At 40.7% G+C, this 14027-nt stretch overlaps 3 protein-coding genes across 4 annotated transcripts in view; 1 reads left to right on the top strand and 2 right to left on the bottom strand.

Annotated features, from left to right (window-relative positions):
• Positions 1–3690, bottom strand: part of ttc17 (tetratricopeptide repeat domain 17) — a 28856-nt gene extending 25166 nt beyond the window's left edge. For both annotated transcript variants that reach the window (XM_088992213.1, XM_088992215.1), the window contains exons 1-5: positions 3490–3690; positions 2008–2097; positions 1298–1467; positions 834–945; positions 122–253 (exon numbers count right to left, since the gene is read on the bottom strand). In XM_088992213.1, the coding sequence (XP_088848339.1) occupies positions 122–253; positions 834–945; positions 1298–1467; positions 2008–2097; positions 3490–3660 (675 nt within the window). In that variant the 5' untranslated portion in view covers positions 3661–3690. The remainder of the gene's footprint in view (positions 1–121; positions 254–833; positions 946–1297; positions 1468–2007; positions 2098–3489) is intronic.
• Positions 3691–4410: 720 nt separating this feature from the next.
• traf6 (TNF receptor-associated factor 6) lies at positions 4411–12876 on the top strand. Its single transcript, XM_088992212.1, has 8 exons — positions 4411–4526; positions 5087–5397; positions 7406–7556; positions 8932–9090; positions 9206–9277; positions 10796–10873; positions 10966–11283; positions 11792–12876. The coding sequence occupies exons 2-8, from the start codon at positions 5087–5089 to the stop codon at positions 12386–12388; spliced, it is 1686 nt and encodes a 561-aa protein (XP_088848338.1). The 5' UTR covers positions 4411–4526; the 3' UTR covers positions 12389–12876.
• Positions 12877–13011: 135 nt separating this feature from the next.
• trpm5 (transient receptor potential cation channel, subfamily M, member 5) overlaps positions 13012–14027 on the bottom strand; it is a 28331-nt gene continuing 27315 nt past the window's right edge. The window contains exons 25-28 of the mRNA XM_088992211.1: positions 13918–14008; positions 13740–13802; positions 13607–13647; positions 13012–13525 (exon numbers count right to left, since the gene is read on the bottom strand). Of these exons, the coding sequence (XP_088848337.1) occupies positions 13747–13802; positions 13918–14008 (147 nt within the window). The 3' untranslated portion in view covers positions 13012–13525; positions 13607–13647; positions 13740–13746. The remainder of the gene's footprint in view (positions 13526–13606; positions 13648–13739; positions 13803–13917; positions 14009–14027) is intronic.

Below are 14027 nucleotides of genomic sequence, written 5' to 3'. Positions count from 1 at the left end.
TAATTTATATTAATAATAATAATAGTAATTATTATTATTATATAATTAAAAAGTAATAAATTAATAAATAATACAATATAATAAATAAATAAATAAATACATAAATAAATAATGGGGTTACCCTCAGTAATGCTTGGTGGATGCGGTGGCCCACCACATCTATACTGTGACCCAGTTTGTGTGACAAAGAACCATAAATTGGGTCCTCCTTTGAAAGTAATGGGGAGGTGAGGTTTGTCCTTTCTTGCACACCCTGCAATAAATAAATAAATAATAATAAATTTCTCCATTGTGAGACTAATAAAGGCAAATCCAATCCAATCCAATACACCAAAAGGAATACAGACATGTTATATGTTATTTTATTACTTTAAATTTCAGAAAATCTGCTCACATTCATAACTACCAAATACAGTAAAGTCTCGTTATATCGATATTCAAGGGAGTCCGAAAAAATATCGATATAACCGGGACTATCGATATATCCGACCCTGTTTGCATGTAATTTTCTCCGTGCGTGCATAGAAATAGTATCGATATAACCGGGACTATCGATATATCCGATATCGATATAACGAGACTTTACTGTATCAGGAGGTTTTTACACAGGTTTATCCTTCTTATTAGTACAATTCTCTCGTGCAAATGCAGTGATGTATGGGATGCACAATCATGGCCAAAATGATCATCATAATCATCACAATTATTTATGGTGCTTTCTTCAAAATATTGTTTCTTGAAAATATTGATTTGTTTACAGTAGCGGTACATTCATTTAAAAATGAAGCAATCCGGTTTAGTGCAACTGATAACAAGCTACCCAGAATACTCACCCTGAGATGCTGGAACGCGTGGATACTATAAGGCAATTCCAACACTCTTGCACAGTCTGGCTTTTCTAAATCTGGAGGCAGCACCGAGAGTAAATCCACATAGTCTTCGGGTCTACACACAAAAGGGCAGTGGTACAAGTCATTAAGTAAAGACACAATTGATCAGAAAATCAATAATAAAGTTAACTCGATGTCACAATTTTACAAGAAATTAATGATGAGAAACAAATATTTTTCAATTAACCATTGCTGTACATCTACACGATGATGCATAGAAACAGTAGATCTAACAGTATATACAGTGCATTATCTTAGTCACTGTGCCTTTCTGTAAAACTTAGAGTGCCCTCAATCCTTTATGTGACAGACAACAGTCAAAAGAGTGAACGTAACACTGTCTTTCATGACATTCCATGACAGTCTTTCGAGAAAGGAAATGTTTGTCCTTTATTGCCATGGCTTACCGAATATCTTTACTCTCTAAGGAAATATAAGTGCCATCATACAGGTCAAGGTCACCAAGGGGTACTTTGGCCATAATGCAGTCTGCATCCTCCTTGTAGTGCCGCTGCTCCAGTCCTGTGTCTCTGTCCTCATTTTCCTCAATGTGAATTTTCTGTGCCACGAGTAGCTTCTGCTCAAAATTGAAAAGATAACAACAGACACAAACAAGTTGAGTGTTTGAGAGGGAATATATTTTATTTTAAAGAAAGACAGCAATCCCCTGAAAATAAATAGCAGGTCTTGCTGTTAACTAAAAAGCCCCGGGAGTATTCGACACACACACATTTCTTTAGGACTGTTGATATTTATATCACCAGTTATTTCAAAAATGATCTTATATCACCCTGAAAAATAGGAATAGTGAAGGTGTGTAGGCATTTCAACATTTATCTTCACACATCCACTACCCACCCGGGCTAAACTTAGTTGCTCCGTCGTGCAGTATACAAAGGTGTCTCTATTGAACCAATTCCCGTTTAGACAGAAATTTGGCTCCATTCTCTGGTAATTTACAGTATTGCATAACAAGCAAACAAATGCAAAAAAGTAGGTGAAGTGTAGCAATTAACGGACGATGTGTTAAAAAACGTAGAGGGTTGGATAGTAGGTTGAGAAATGACAGAGTATTTTCAGTGATTAAGGAATTTGAACACTACCAAAACTCACTCACCTCCAGTTTCTTGAGGTAGTCAACACGGAACTCTTGTCTCATGAAGATCACAACGTCATGGGGATGCTTGAGATTCAAAGGCGAATCAACCTTCAACAAGTTGAGACATAGGGAAGTAATTAAACAAACTTTAAACAAAATTATACACTCACGACACAGTGTATATCGTTCAGTTGTATTACGCGAGAGTATGTTTAATTACTCTCCCAAACCTGGCACATGAACAAAAGGCGACTGTAACTTTTTTATGTTTCATCTTATTTGATAACAATAAAAGACAGCACGATATGATCTGGTCATTTTGACTTCTCTTACCTGTTATCTATCTCCCTTGAGGGCTGCCCCTTACTATAAATCGTAGAAGTTCAAGATGGCGCCCGAGTAGGCAGCCTCAGCAAGTGCTCTCATGAACCTTGTTTTTTTTGTTGTTGTTTTTGTCTTGTTTTGTGTTTTCTTTTGTCACTTTGTGTTGTTGTGCGTCGTGTGGAACGGATACGGATTGTTTTTCAGCATTTTTGACCATGACATTCATCAAGGAGACTGTGCTGAGCGGTTGCGCCTTTTCGGCAGCATGAATATGCCAGTACTGTTTTTGAATGGGAGGAATGTCGGAGCCATTCGACTGCCATCGCGGGACACCAAAGGGGCCATTGTGCTTTTTTGCGCTTGTAATGGGCAGCATCTTCACAGCCCCGCTTTGTTCAGTGGAAAGGTCAGTGCTGTTGGACAGTCTGCGGCTGGATGGATGCATGGCTTGAGGAACCCGCGATAAGAAGAAAGGAGCGTCAGCGCAGAGCGCCGATGCGGATGTGGAACTGTTGCGGCTTGGAATTGAAGCAGATTTATGTGGAACAGGAGATGTGAGACAATCTCTTTTCGTCAATGGATGCTACAGCTGCGTGTTTGCTTTCAACATTTAGCTTGTAGTCGACGTGCACATTCCACCATGATGTCCCTGATCCACTGGTGGAAAGACGCTTTGATCCTCTCCTCTTTCATCTAGAACTGCTTCATGTCATCACAAAGAGGGTACAGCAAGTCCTGAAGAATTAATGTCTCTCTGTGTCTTTGTTTTGTCATATTGTCTCTATGCTGTCATGTTATTTGTTATTTAGTTTTTTTTTGTTCTTTTGACTTCAAGACGGCGCCCCAAGAGTGGCTGCCTTTCCAGCAGCTCATGTATTTTGTTTTTCTACTTTCATTCCTTTCATAACTTTGCTGCTGTGAAATGTAAATTTCTCCACTGTGAGACTAATAAAGGCAAATCCAATCCAATCCAATCCAAGCTGCGGGAACAACTTTCTCGAACATTTGGACATGTGAAAAATCAGCAATCATATTGTGACATCGCTCAAATAAACCAACGAATCAACATGTTCAAAATCCGAAAGATAGAAATAAAATTTATTGGTAAAGCCAATATAGATAGCATTTGAGCTAACCACCGAATAGAAGCGAGAAAAACTCAATGAGCTGTCATACTTGCTGTTGTATTTTTCCGTCTTCCGTGACAACCCAGTGGGTTGTAGCTCGTCCGGAGTCCACGATGAGTATGCAAACTAGTACAAAAAGCTTCCCCTGGAAAAACATTTTGGGCGAACAGCTGACTCGACAGGGGACGGAGTCAGGACTGATTTTCTCGATGTCCGCCATTTTTCTGTTTCCTGAGCATTGTGGCAACAGCAAAACAACCTCCGACCACACGGCGGCACTAGACTCGTGTACCGCCGAGAGACAAACAACATTTTTTAATACAAATGTCATGCAAACAAAGTAAAAGAAACAAACAACACTGAAAACAAAACATAACAAAATCAATCAAAACCACTGGCTTTGAAGTTGGCAACATACATTAGGTGACATAATCGCGTAAGAGACAATACCTGATCTCACAGGAAATAAGAGTTGCTGACGAATAATCATTATACAAAAAGAAAAAGAGGAGAAAAGTAAAAAAATAGCAGAAAGAAGAGAGAAAGAGCGGGGGGATTGGTATGACAATCAACACAATACAAAATGATGTGAATCAGTTTTTTTTGTGTAATGAGAAATGCAGTGTCCGTCATTTCTTTAGACCCCGTATCCAACAGGGTCACTGGCATGCTGGAGTCTAACTGGTTGCCAGTCAATTGCATGTCATGCCAAATACTAAAATTTACCTGGTAAAAAACAGTTTGAAATTGTAGGTTTAAAATTATCTCTCTAGACTTTGGCGTATATTGACGTGGGAAATTGCTGACCAAGAGGCGTTCACTTTAAGCACTGTGTGGGGTGTATACTTTGTTTCACGAAATTCAGAGTCCGACTTTCATCCGTTCACCAACGGCGCATATTTAATTTGACACACCCAATATGGCGGCCTCACTGACGTTTCATAGCGGTCCTCTGACAATGAAGTTACTCAGTGAAGTTGACACACTCAGGGTGACATCTGTTGTAAATGTATCTATGTTCTGACGTTCCTGACATACTAAAGACAGGAAATGCCTTACGAGCGATAAGTTTCCGACCTGCCTAAGGTACTACGTATTTCAATGTATTATGGTATTTGATTCACGATTGTCTGTCTTGGTGGACTTGCTAGAGTCGGGTGCCCCAAATACGTGCTGTGCTGGTTATTAGTTTAAACATATCTTTAAAAAACTGTCTTTGGCCACCACAGCCTGCACTGTAAAAATAACAGTTCCTCATGTGGAAGCTCGATCGGCTTGTCCCCATCAAACGCAACGATGTCTCTAAAATGTCATTAATTTTAAATTTAAATGTTTAGATTAGACATAAACTAATTGAAACGCATACAAACAGCCAACCTATCAAAGGTACAGTAGAACAAATATAAAACCTGTGATAAGCGATCGTACTGTGAAAAAAATGTTTGCTTATTCATCAGTCAGTCTCTAATTGATGACTCCCCAAACTTTCTCGAGGTGCAGTCGTGTTTCTGAATGTTGTAGCTGATGTACAGTAGATGAATAGTCAGCCATCTATACATTGCGCAACACCCCGCTTGAGAGTGAGGATGATAAAATCATTGGATAAGTTTGCCCACCAATTTCCACTCACGTGTCATCTTCCTCAGATGTCTTGCTCTGATACTCACAAGGGGAGTTTGGAGGAGGTCAGTTATGAAGGAGCTGCTGGTGGTGACATGTCCAGTTGTGCCTTGGCGATGGTGGAAAGGGAACGGGAATCCTTACAAAGTCCCACAGAGAGTCCTGGTTCCACTACTATTCTTCCATCTACTGACGTTGAGCAAGGGTACGATGTGGAGTTTGACCCACCACTTGAGAGAAAATACGAGTGTCCCATCTGCCTGATGGCTCTCAGGAATGCCATTCAAACACCCTGTGGACACCGTTTCTGCAAGAGCTGCATTGAGAAGTCAATCCGGTATGTTGTTGCTTTGCTGATCAACGCTAATTTAGGCTCATAATAAATTCAGTCAGAGCTATTTACCCAAAGTGCAACTTCCACTGGCCAAAGCCAGCGCATTTCAATTTTTCCCATGCGTTGTCATTGATAGCTTTGATGTTTCAGAAAAAAATCCACCTCTTGTTGAAACTCATCCGTAAAGGACAACCAACACTTTTTTTTTGTTTCCTAGCTGACATCAGAAAAACGTTTTATAGCATCTAAAATGCCCAAAACCCGCAGGCTGATATTTTTAGTCAAATGCAAAACACCAATAAAAATGACTTGAAGTGTCCCAATACTGCCACAAATGAGCTTAAAACTGGGGAGATTCAGAAAGTCCCGCCCCCTTGTTCGTGACATCACTATGGGCCACACACTGCCTTGCTCCAGAATAAAAACAATGGCTTCAGAGAGTTCAGATTCGGAAAATATCCTTTCTTCTTACTCATCCAGTTATTAATATGATTCAAATAGTTCTGAAGAGGAAAGCATAAATGTTTGCAATCGATTAAAGAAGTCCTTCCGTATCAATTCGAGCTGTCTCCAAGCAATGAAACCGGTGACGATCTGGACTCCGATGTAGCGCCCAGAAAATGCACAATATGGCGCACAAGCTCCGTTGGAAATGGGCTGATTTGCCCGCTGGGAATTTGTGGAAACTTACACCTTCTTTATCCGTGTTACCGCAATTGGCTGCGTCACACAACGATTCACCATCCCATTATTTATGTAGTTTTCCTTCTAATTTCAGACGAAAAAAGTACCCAAAATGCATTGTGTGTCGCTTTCTTGGTCAGGGGTGTTCCGAATGTGACGTCACTTGCGGCATCGTCATCAACTCTAAAACAACACTTCATGAATATTCAGCGAGAGTCTTAAAACGTAAAATATTGCCATATGCGGTGGAATCTTTGTAAAATGCGCTCAGTGGAAGTCATTTGAAGTGATTTTACAAATTATGGACGCAACTTGTCTGGAGGTGTCGGTTGTCCTTTAATTCTTAAACTATTGTAAATATAATTCCATATTACCTATCGTACAATTGTCATTATTATTTGGAAAACCTGATGTGCGAGAGCAGTGGTGTCAAACCGGGCCATTATAGCTGTGAAACTGTTAGGGTCATTATTAATGAAGCAGGAATCTAAAGTAAAAACAAAAAGATTATTTAATCTTTGGGACGGCACAAAATGTAACAGCTCACTCCAGAGGGGCAGACTGCACAGGGGAGAAGAGAGAGAAGAGCTGTTTGTGAGAGGTTTTATAAAGTCAGACTGGATGTGACGTCATGGCAGAATGTCCAAGAAAAACTATGTAAAGACAGACAGAATGTGACATCATGATATAGAAATAAAACGATGTGTAAGGAAATGAAAAGATGTTTAAAATGTGTTCGTATCGCGAATTGCCCTCACAGAGACCATATGAAAAAATATACATTTTTTTAATCACTTCATATTCTTCCATAACCAGGACACAACAAATTGATGGGAACCAGTTTTGAAATCAGAAGTCGGGAACGACAGTTTATTTGACCATTGTTCAAATTACGGCTATAACAAGCTTGTAATATCTCAACCGTATTTATTACATATGATAATTTGAAATGGATGTACTACGGAAGAAGATTAGGGCCACTGAAGAAAAAAATGGTTGGCAAGATTCTGACTTTAATCTCAGAATTCTGACTTTATATATATTTTTTCTTCAGTGGCCCTAATCCTCTTCCGTATTAATCCTCTTCTGTAGGAGTTTGATACCAATGTGATAGAGAAAAAACAAGGACTGATTTGGAATCAGTGCAGGAAAGATATCATTTAGAAATAATGTATTTACATCTCTGATTTCGGGTCTAAAAAAAATAGTTTAAAACATGTTGAAATGTGTGCTTGTCATCATTACCATGTTTATAATTGTGTCGCAAAAAAATGAAGTGCCATATTTTAATGTACACTCAGTCTTGATGAAAATGCATGATTTAAAGGGATGCAGGACAGAGATGCCCTGTGGACAATGAAATGCTGTTAGAAGACCAACTTTTTCCTGATAACTTTGCCAAAAGGGAGATTCTTTCCCTCACTGTTCGTTGTCCAAATGCTGGCTGTATGGACAAAATGGAGCTGCGACATTTAGAGGTGAGAAAATCTGCCATAAGAATATAAGTGTCCCTTTCTGTACAAAGTGACGATTTGGAGGACTGATTGAGACTCCCAAGAGGAATTAAAATTTCACCTTTGAATTTTTTCCAATTAGTGTTGTACAATTGCTTGGTGGGACTTTTCAAAATGAAAAAGAAAAAACATGGAAATATTTTTCAACAGCTTAAAATATTGTCTTGTGAGTTAGCAAGTGCATTTGATTCACGTTGTGGTCATTCTGATCCAAATATTTATTTATGCCCCCTAATCAGTCAGTGTTCCCTCTTGTTTGATATGAAGATAGCATCAAATAATTATCTTCAAGGACAACCGACGCCTCCGGACAAGTTGTGTCCATAATTTGTAAAATCACTTCAAATGACTTCTACTGAGCGTATTTTACGAAGATTCCACCGCTTATAGCTATATTTTACGTTTTAAGACTCTCTGAATAGTCAGGAAGTCTTGTTTTTGAGTTGGTGACGATACCTACCATGTCGTCACGTCTGGAACGCCCCAGACCGAGAAAGCAACACACAATGGATTTTGGGTACTTTGTTCGGTCTGAAAACTTTGTGTTGATCCGTGCTGATGGCAAAATTAGAAGGAAACACATAAATAGCGTGATGGTGAATCGTGTGTTGCATCAAGACAATTTGACACAAATTCCCAGCAGACAAATCAACCCATTTCCAACGGAGCTTGGGCGCCATCTTGTGCATTTTCTGGGACGCTACATTGGAGTCCTGGTGGCTCGAATTGATATGCAAGTACTTTTTAATCGATTGCAAACATTTATGCTTTCCTCTTCAGAACTATTTGAATCATACTCATAACTAGATGAGTAACAAGAAAGCATCTTCTCCGAATCTGAAGCCATTGTTTTGATTCTCGAGCAAGTCAAGACGTATTAGCGTGACGTCAGGAACAAGGGGGCGGGACCTTCTGAAACAGAAACTTTGTGAGGCCATTTTGAAGTAGTTTTGGGACACTTTCAGTCATTTTTATTGGCGTTTTTCATTTGACAAAAATATCAGCCTGCGTGTTTTGGGTATTTTAGATGCTATAAAACGTTTTTCGGATGTCAATTAGGAAACGAAAAATGGTGTCGGTTGTCCTTTAAGGCTCGAGTGTATCTATGTCCGAAAAACAAATTGGTCCCTCTCAATGTTCTTTCTGCAGAAGAGCCTCATGATCCACCTCACTGCATAAACAATTCAATCAACAGACATGGACGGATAGCGTTAAAAATGATATGAAACTGTCTTGAGCTATCCTCAACAAGGCTTGGTTTCCTACCCCCTGAGAAAGGCGGGGAGATTACTTTCAAGATCTGTACCCATTCCTGGTTTTCTTTACATTTTTTGTCCAGAATCATTTGGCACAATGTCCATTTGCGACTGTGCCCTGCCCACAATGCCAAAAGTCTGTGATCAAAATTTACTTGGAGGAACACAAAACCATAGAGTGCCAAAGGAGACCCATGTCCTGTCCAGACTGTGTTGCAAGTTTTGTGTACGAGGAAAAGGAGGTAATATTTTTTTCCCCTTTCTATTTCTTTGACTAAATTTGCCACAACAAGATTTTTAAACATGCATGGCATACCTATGTCTTCTTTTCCCTTCAATGTGTTCTTTCTCTTTCAGCTTCATGAGCAACAGTGTCCCTTTGCGAGTGTTAAGTGCCAGTACTGTGGGCTGGATCTCATTCGAGACCAGGTATGCTAATACCATGAGTAGTACATGTTTGATCACCGGTTATCATACATCATACTTAGCTGGTAATTTCAGTGAATTAAATTATGACAACTGCTACCTTTCAATGAAAGGCTAGGTATAAGGAACATTCAACTTAAATCATCAACCCCAGTGACAAATGGTGTGGTCCAGGGCTCTTTCCTGAGCCCCCCCCCCTGCATTCACTTATCGTATACCTAGATTCATTTTTATTACTATTTGCTCCATATCTCCAGCAAACCCATCACTTCTCTCCCCACTTGCCACCTCCTGAAACTACTATTTGCCCAGTTCGAACTTCTCAACATCTACAAATTGAAATTCCTCCCATTAGGACCCTGCAAATGGCAAAATCAACGCATCTCCTATTACCTGAGACAACTCCATATTTCTCCTTTGGCCAGTTTCAATGTCTGGATATCATCATTGAAGGAACCATTGTCCACATAAGCTTGCTTTCATCTTTCATCTCTGCAGTAATAATCACCTGGGCATGTCTCTCACTTCTTCCCCAGTCATCGTTGCTGACAGCCTGGTCACTTCAGTATCAATTGCGACAATTATTTTTTTCTCACTCACAAATTCCCCTATCAACTCCAAAATTGAGTTGTTTAGGACTGAACAAGAAGCCCTCCATTTTATTACACAGCCCCATTTTCACATCAGCTATGCTGGTACTGGTAAAATTTAGAAGACATTTCAAAGTCCTCCTGCTCACCCCGCCGTTCGTCTCCAACATAAGACAGATTGCCACCTCATTACGCACCCTTCGATCCTCATCCTTTTTCCACTTCACTGGCCCGCTTGTCTGGCTCATCACTGTGACGAGCAGATAATTGAGTCGCTCTATAGCCGTCCTCTGGAACGCTGCTCAACAAGGACTCAATTTCTCAATTGAAAGGCATACTCAAAGCACAGCTGTCCGGAATATCATACTCTCCCAATCTTGTTTTTGCAACAAATATTTTGCGGTTTTAATGTTGCATATTGCGGCCCGGTAGTCGAGTGGTTAGCACACCGGCTTCACAGTGCAGAGGTCGTCGCTTCGCGTGGGTTTTCTCCGGGTCCTCCGGTTTCCTCCCACACTCCAAAAACATGCATGGCAGGCAGATTGACCACTCCAAATTGTCCCTAGGTGTGAGTGTGAGAGTAACTGTTTTACGTCTTTGTGTGCCCTGCGATTGGCTGGCAACCAATTCAGGGTGTTCCCCGCCTCGTGCCCGAAGACAGCTGAGATAGGCTCCAGCCCCCCCCCCACCCCCCACCCGCGACCCTAATGAGGAATAAGCGGTACGGAAAATGGATGGATGGATGAATGTTGCATATTGTTTAGTGTGTTTGTGTTTCTATGGTGTCCCTCTGTGCTCTCAATGTGCCTTCTAGCTGAACACAACGAGGAACAACAGAGATGAACCCCTCATGTGTTCATGTGATTTAGCAAGAACTAGGCCACTGAAAAATACAGTTTGAAAATCTAAGTCACCATTTTTTTTGTTGCAGATGGACTCTCATTGTGATACAGATTGCCCGAAAGCCCCTATTGCCTGCACCTTTAGCACTTTTGGATGCAAGGAAAGGGTAGGTGGCGCAATGTAAAGTATCTTACAAATTGGGAAATCTCTTGGTATATCTTATTCCACAACTTTTTATCAAACTGTGGTTCTTTATAGATGCAGCGACACAACCTGGCTCAGCATATGCAGGAGTTCACACAAATGCACATGCGTTACATGGCAGAGTTCGTACGATGCCTTAGCCTTAATGGCACGACGCCAAAGTCACTTTGTGCTCATGGAGCTTCTGTTTCATCTGATGACCAAGGAGCAGCAACAGCATCAGCATCATCTTGTAAAGGAAATGCAAGCGGTGGCAACAGCTGTGGCCCATGCCACCCCAGCGAAGAAATGCAAAGGATCCGGGATATGGATGGAAGATTAGTAAAACAGGATCACCAGCTACGTGAGCTTATCATCTTAGAAGATACTCGGGTATTTTCTTATTTTATACATGAGATTCTTGCAAGGTTGGGTTTTCGTGCAATAATCCTGCCATTAGCAATACAATGAGTTATTAAGTATGAAAATTATGGTTCACACTACCTATCATGAAGCAAGCTTGCGGTATTGGAGAGCATGTAGCAAGGATGTCTACCACCCAATTGTGAACGCTGGCGCATGTGGCTGCCGCTGCTCACCCGCAGAAAAAAATCCTGTGACTGTAAAGTGTCCTTGATAGTTTTGAAAGGCGCTTAGAAATGAAATTTTATTATTATTATTATTATTATTATTGAGAGAGATTCTGTGTTGACATGTTCTTAAGGTGCATGTTACGTGAAGTAGTTGCAGTAAATCAAGAGTCTTATTGTTTATGTAATGCCATTGACTCCTCGAGAACAAATTCACCCTCCACCCTGGCTAGGATAAGCCTTAGAATATAAACAAAAGCAGGAACCATGTCAATGGTTGCCATTTTACGATTGCTGTTTTCATGCCACAGGTAGGTCAGCTTGCACAGCTCCAGAGAAGAGTAGATGTGCTAGAAGAGACAGTGAAGGAGCTCGAAGCACAGCAGTGTCATGGTATCTTTATCTGGCGTCTCAGAGGTTTCTCGGCACACCTCCATAACCAAGAAGCAGGCCTGCCGGTGGTTGAGCACAGCCCGGGCTTTTACACCGGTCGACCGGGCTACAAACTTTGCCTCCGCCTACACCTGCAGACCCCCAATGCTCCACGCTGTTCCAACTACATTTCCCTCTTTGTCCACACCATGCAAGGAGCGTTTGATGGACAGCTAAGCTGGCCTTTCCAGGGCACTATCCGTTTGGCCATTCTAGATCAGGGCCCTGAAGCTCAACATCATATGGAGGTGATGGAGACCAAGCCGGACCTTCAAGCCTTCAAAAAGCCCACAATTCAGCGTAATCCCAAAGGGTTTGGTTATGTGACTTTCTTGCACTTGCATCAGTTGAATCAGCGAGCTTTTGTCAAGGATGACACCCTCCTCATCCGCTGTGAAGTAACCCCACGTTTTGACGCCTTTCAGCGTGAGGGACCCACAGTGCAGCCGAGAGGTCTTGAGGCTGCACGCGACTAACTTCTATTGCATGTGGGTCATGCTTCGTTTTCTCAGACTGTGTTGAATGTTCAGATGTGCTGGTATTTATTCACATGTTTCAAATATCTGAACGTTTCTTCGTACTTGGATGACATTTTATTTTAATCATGAAATCGTTTGCATATATGCACATCTTTTAACAAGCACATGTTCATTTAGCATTAATAGATTTGGTTACTGATGCTGATTTTCTGCCAACAAACTGACTGTTACTACCACATAGCACATTATTTTTTGTCATTTTTTTCCCAATGACCCAGGACGTACAAAAAAACGACATGGGTATAATCAATTATAAAGCTCCTTTGTGTCTTGAATAATGGTTGCTGTCGCTGGATGTACACAATTAAGTGCATAAGTCAAATGAGAGAGGGAGAGAGAGAGAGAGAGAGAGAGAGAGAGAGAGAGAGAGAGAGAGAGAGAGAGAGAGAGAGAGAGAGAGAGAGAGAGAGAGAGAGAGAGAGAGAGAGAGAGAGAGAGAGAGAGAGAGAGAGAGAGAGAGAGAGAGAGAGAGAGAGAGAGTGGGATATAATGTTTGAAGGGGTTTACCAAATTCCAAAGGGTTAAGAATTCCAAAATGTGCTTTTGCATTTATTTATCCAAAATGACCAACTACAAAGTAGACTATTCTGTTGAATACTAAATTATCAAAGATGATTGATTTATGATTCAGTGTCCTATGAATTTGACAAAATGTCAGTAATCACATGAATGTGAAAGTTGCAGATATTATTTGCCCATAGCCTGAATTAAAGATTCCTGTTTTCTGCTGTGAATAATGAGTTGAGAGAACTCGTTTTCACAATACACATTTTTTAATTGAAAAATCATTTTCTTTGCACATTCCATTTGCAATCTGTGGCCGACATTCAGCTGGTATAGGCGATAGTACCCCGATGACACGAACAACGAATGAAGACAAATATTCAAAATACAATGCCTACGTAGTGAATACGATAGCAAGAAGAAGCTTTTGAGCAAAAATCTTGTTGTCAGTGATAAATTATTTAAGTTTTTAATCCTCAACATTGCCGGGCATAACGGAGAATGTTTCAAGGGGAAGTGGTGACGTCGCTTTATCTTGCAGAATGTCATTAGCAAATTGCAACAGAGGGACTGAAAGAGTCACAGAAAGGCAAACAAGTCCTTGAAAATGCCAAGGCCATTGTGAATGTGAAAATTCTACAACAGAAGTACCTTCAAAAGTTACAGTAGCATCAATTCGTCACTGACATCATCTTTAAGAATAGAAAAAATATGGACGTAATTGGCCATCTTAATGTCACAACTAACGACACAATTAATTTTTCTTTGTCAATGTAAAGCTGACCTTCGGCTCAATTGGTTTCTTTCTTCAGTTGACTTCGATGGGCCTCAATGCTGGCCTTGCAGTCTGCCAAAGACAATGCCATTTTGGAGTCCATTAATTTACACAAAATGCATCATTAACTGTGTGTAGTAGTAGTATTGGCTTGACAGAGCATACTCTGGATTGTCACTTGACTCACTTGGTGCAACTGGAGCCTCTTTCCCACATTTGAGTGTACTCAGGGCGAAGCATTCTGCCATCCAAGACAACACATCACCACAATATCTGACCTAGATACAAATCGAGGTG

This window comes from Hippocampus bargibanti, linkage group LG03 (assembly GCF_051943395.1).
Source record: "Hippocampus bargibanti isolate YZ-2025 linkage group LG03, ASM5194339v1, whole genome shotgun sequence".
In the NCBI taxonomy this organism is placed as follows: Eukaryota; Metazoa; Chordata; class Actinopteri; order Syngnathiformes; family Syngnathidae; genus Hippocampus; species Hippocampus bargibanti.
Note: the sequence above shows the minus strand (reverse complement) of the source record. Positions and strands in the feature narration are given on the sequence as shown.

Excerpts from the sequence above, each read along its gene's own strand:
- traf6 (XM_088992212.1), top strand. The coding sequence starts at position 5,087 with ATGTCTTGCTCTGATACTCACAAGGGGAGTTTGGAGGAGGTCAGTTAT. Across the intron at positions 7,557-8,931 it reads TGGAGCTGCGACATTTAGAG|AATCATTTGGCACAATGTCC; the intron begins GTGAGAAAATCT and ends TTTTTTGTCCAG. Across the intron at positions 10,874-10,965 it reads CTTTTGGATGCAAGGAAAGG|ATGCAGCGACACAACCTGGC; the intron begins GTAGGTGGCGCA and ends GGTTCTTTATAG.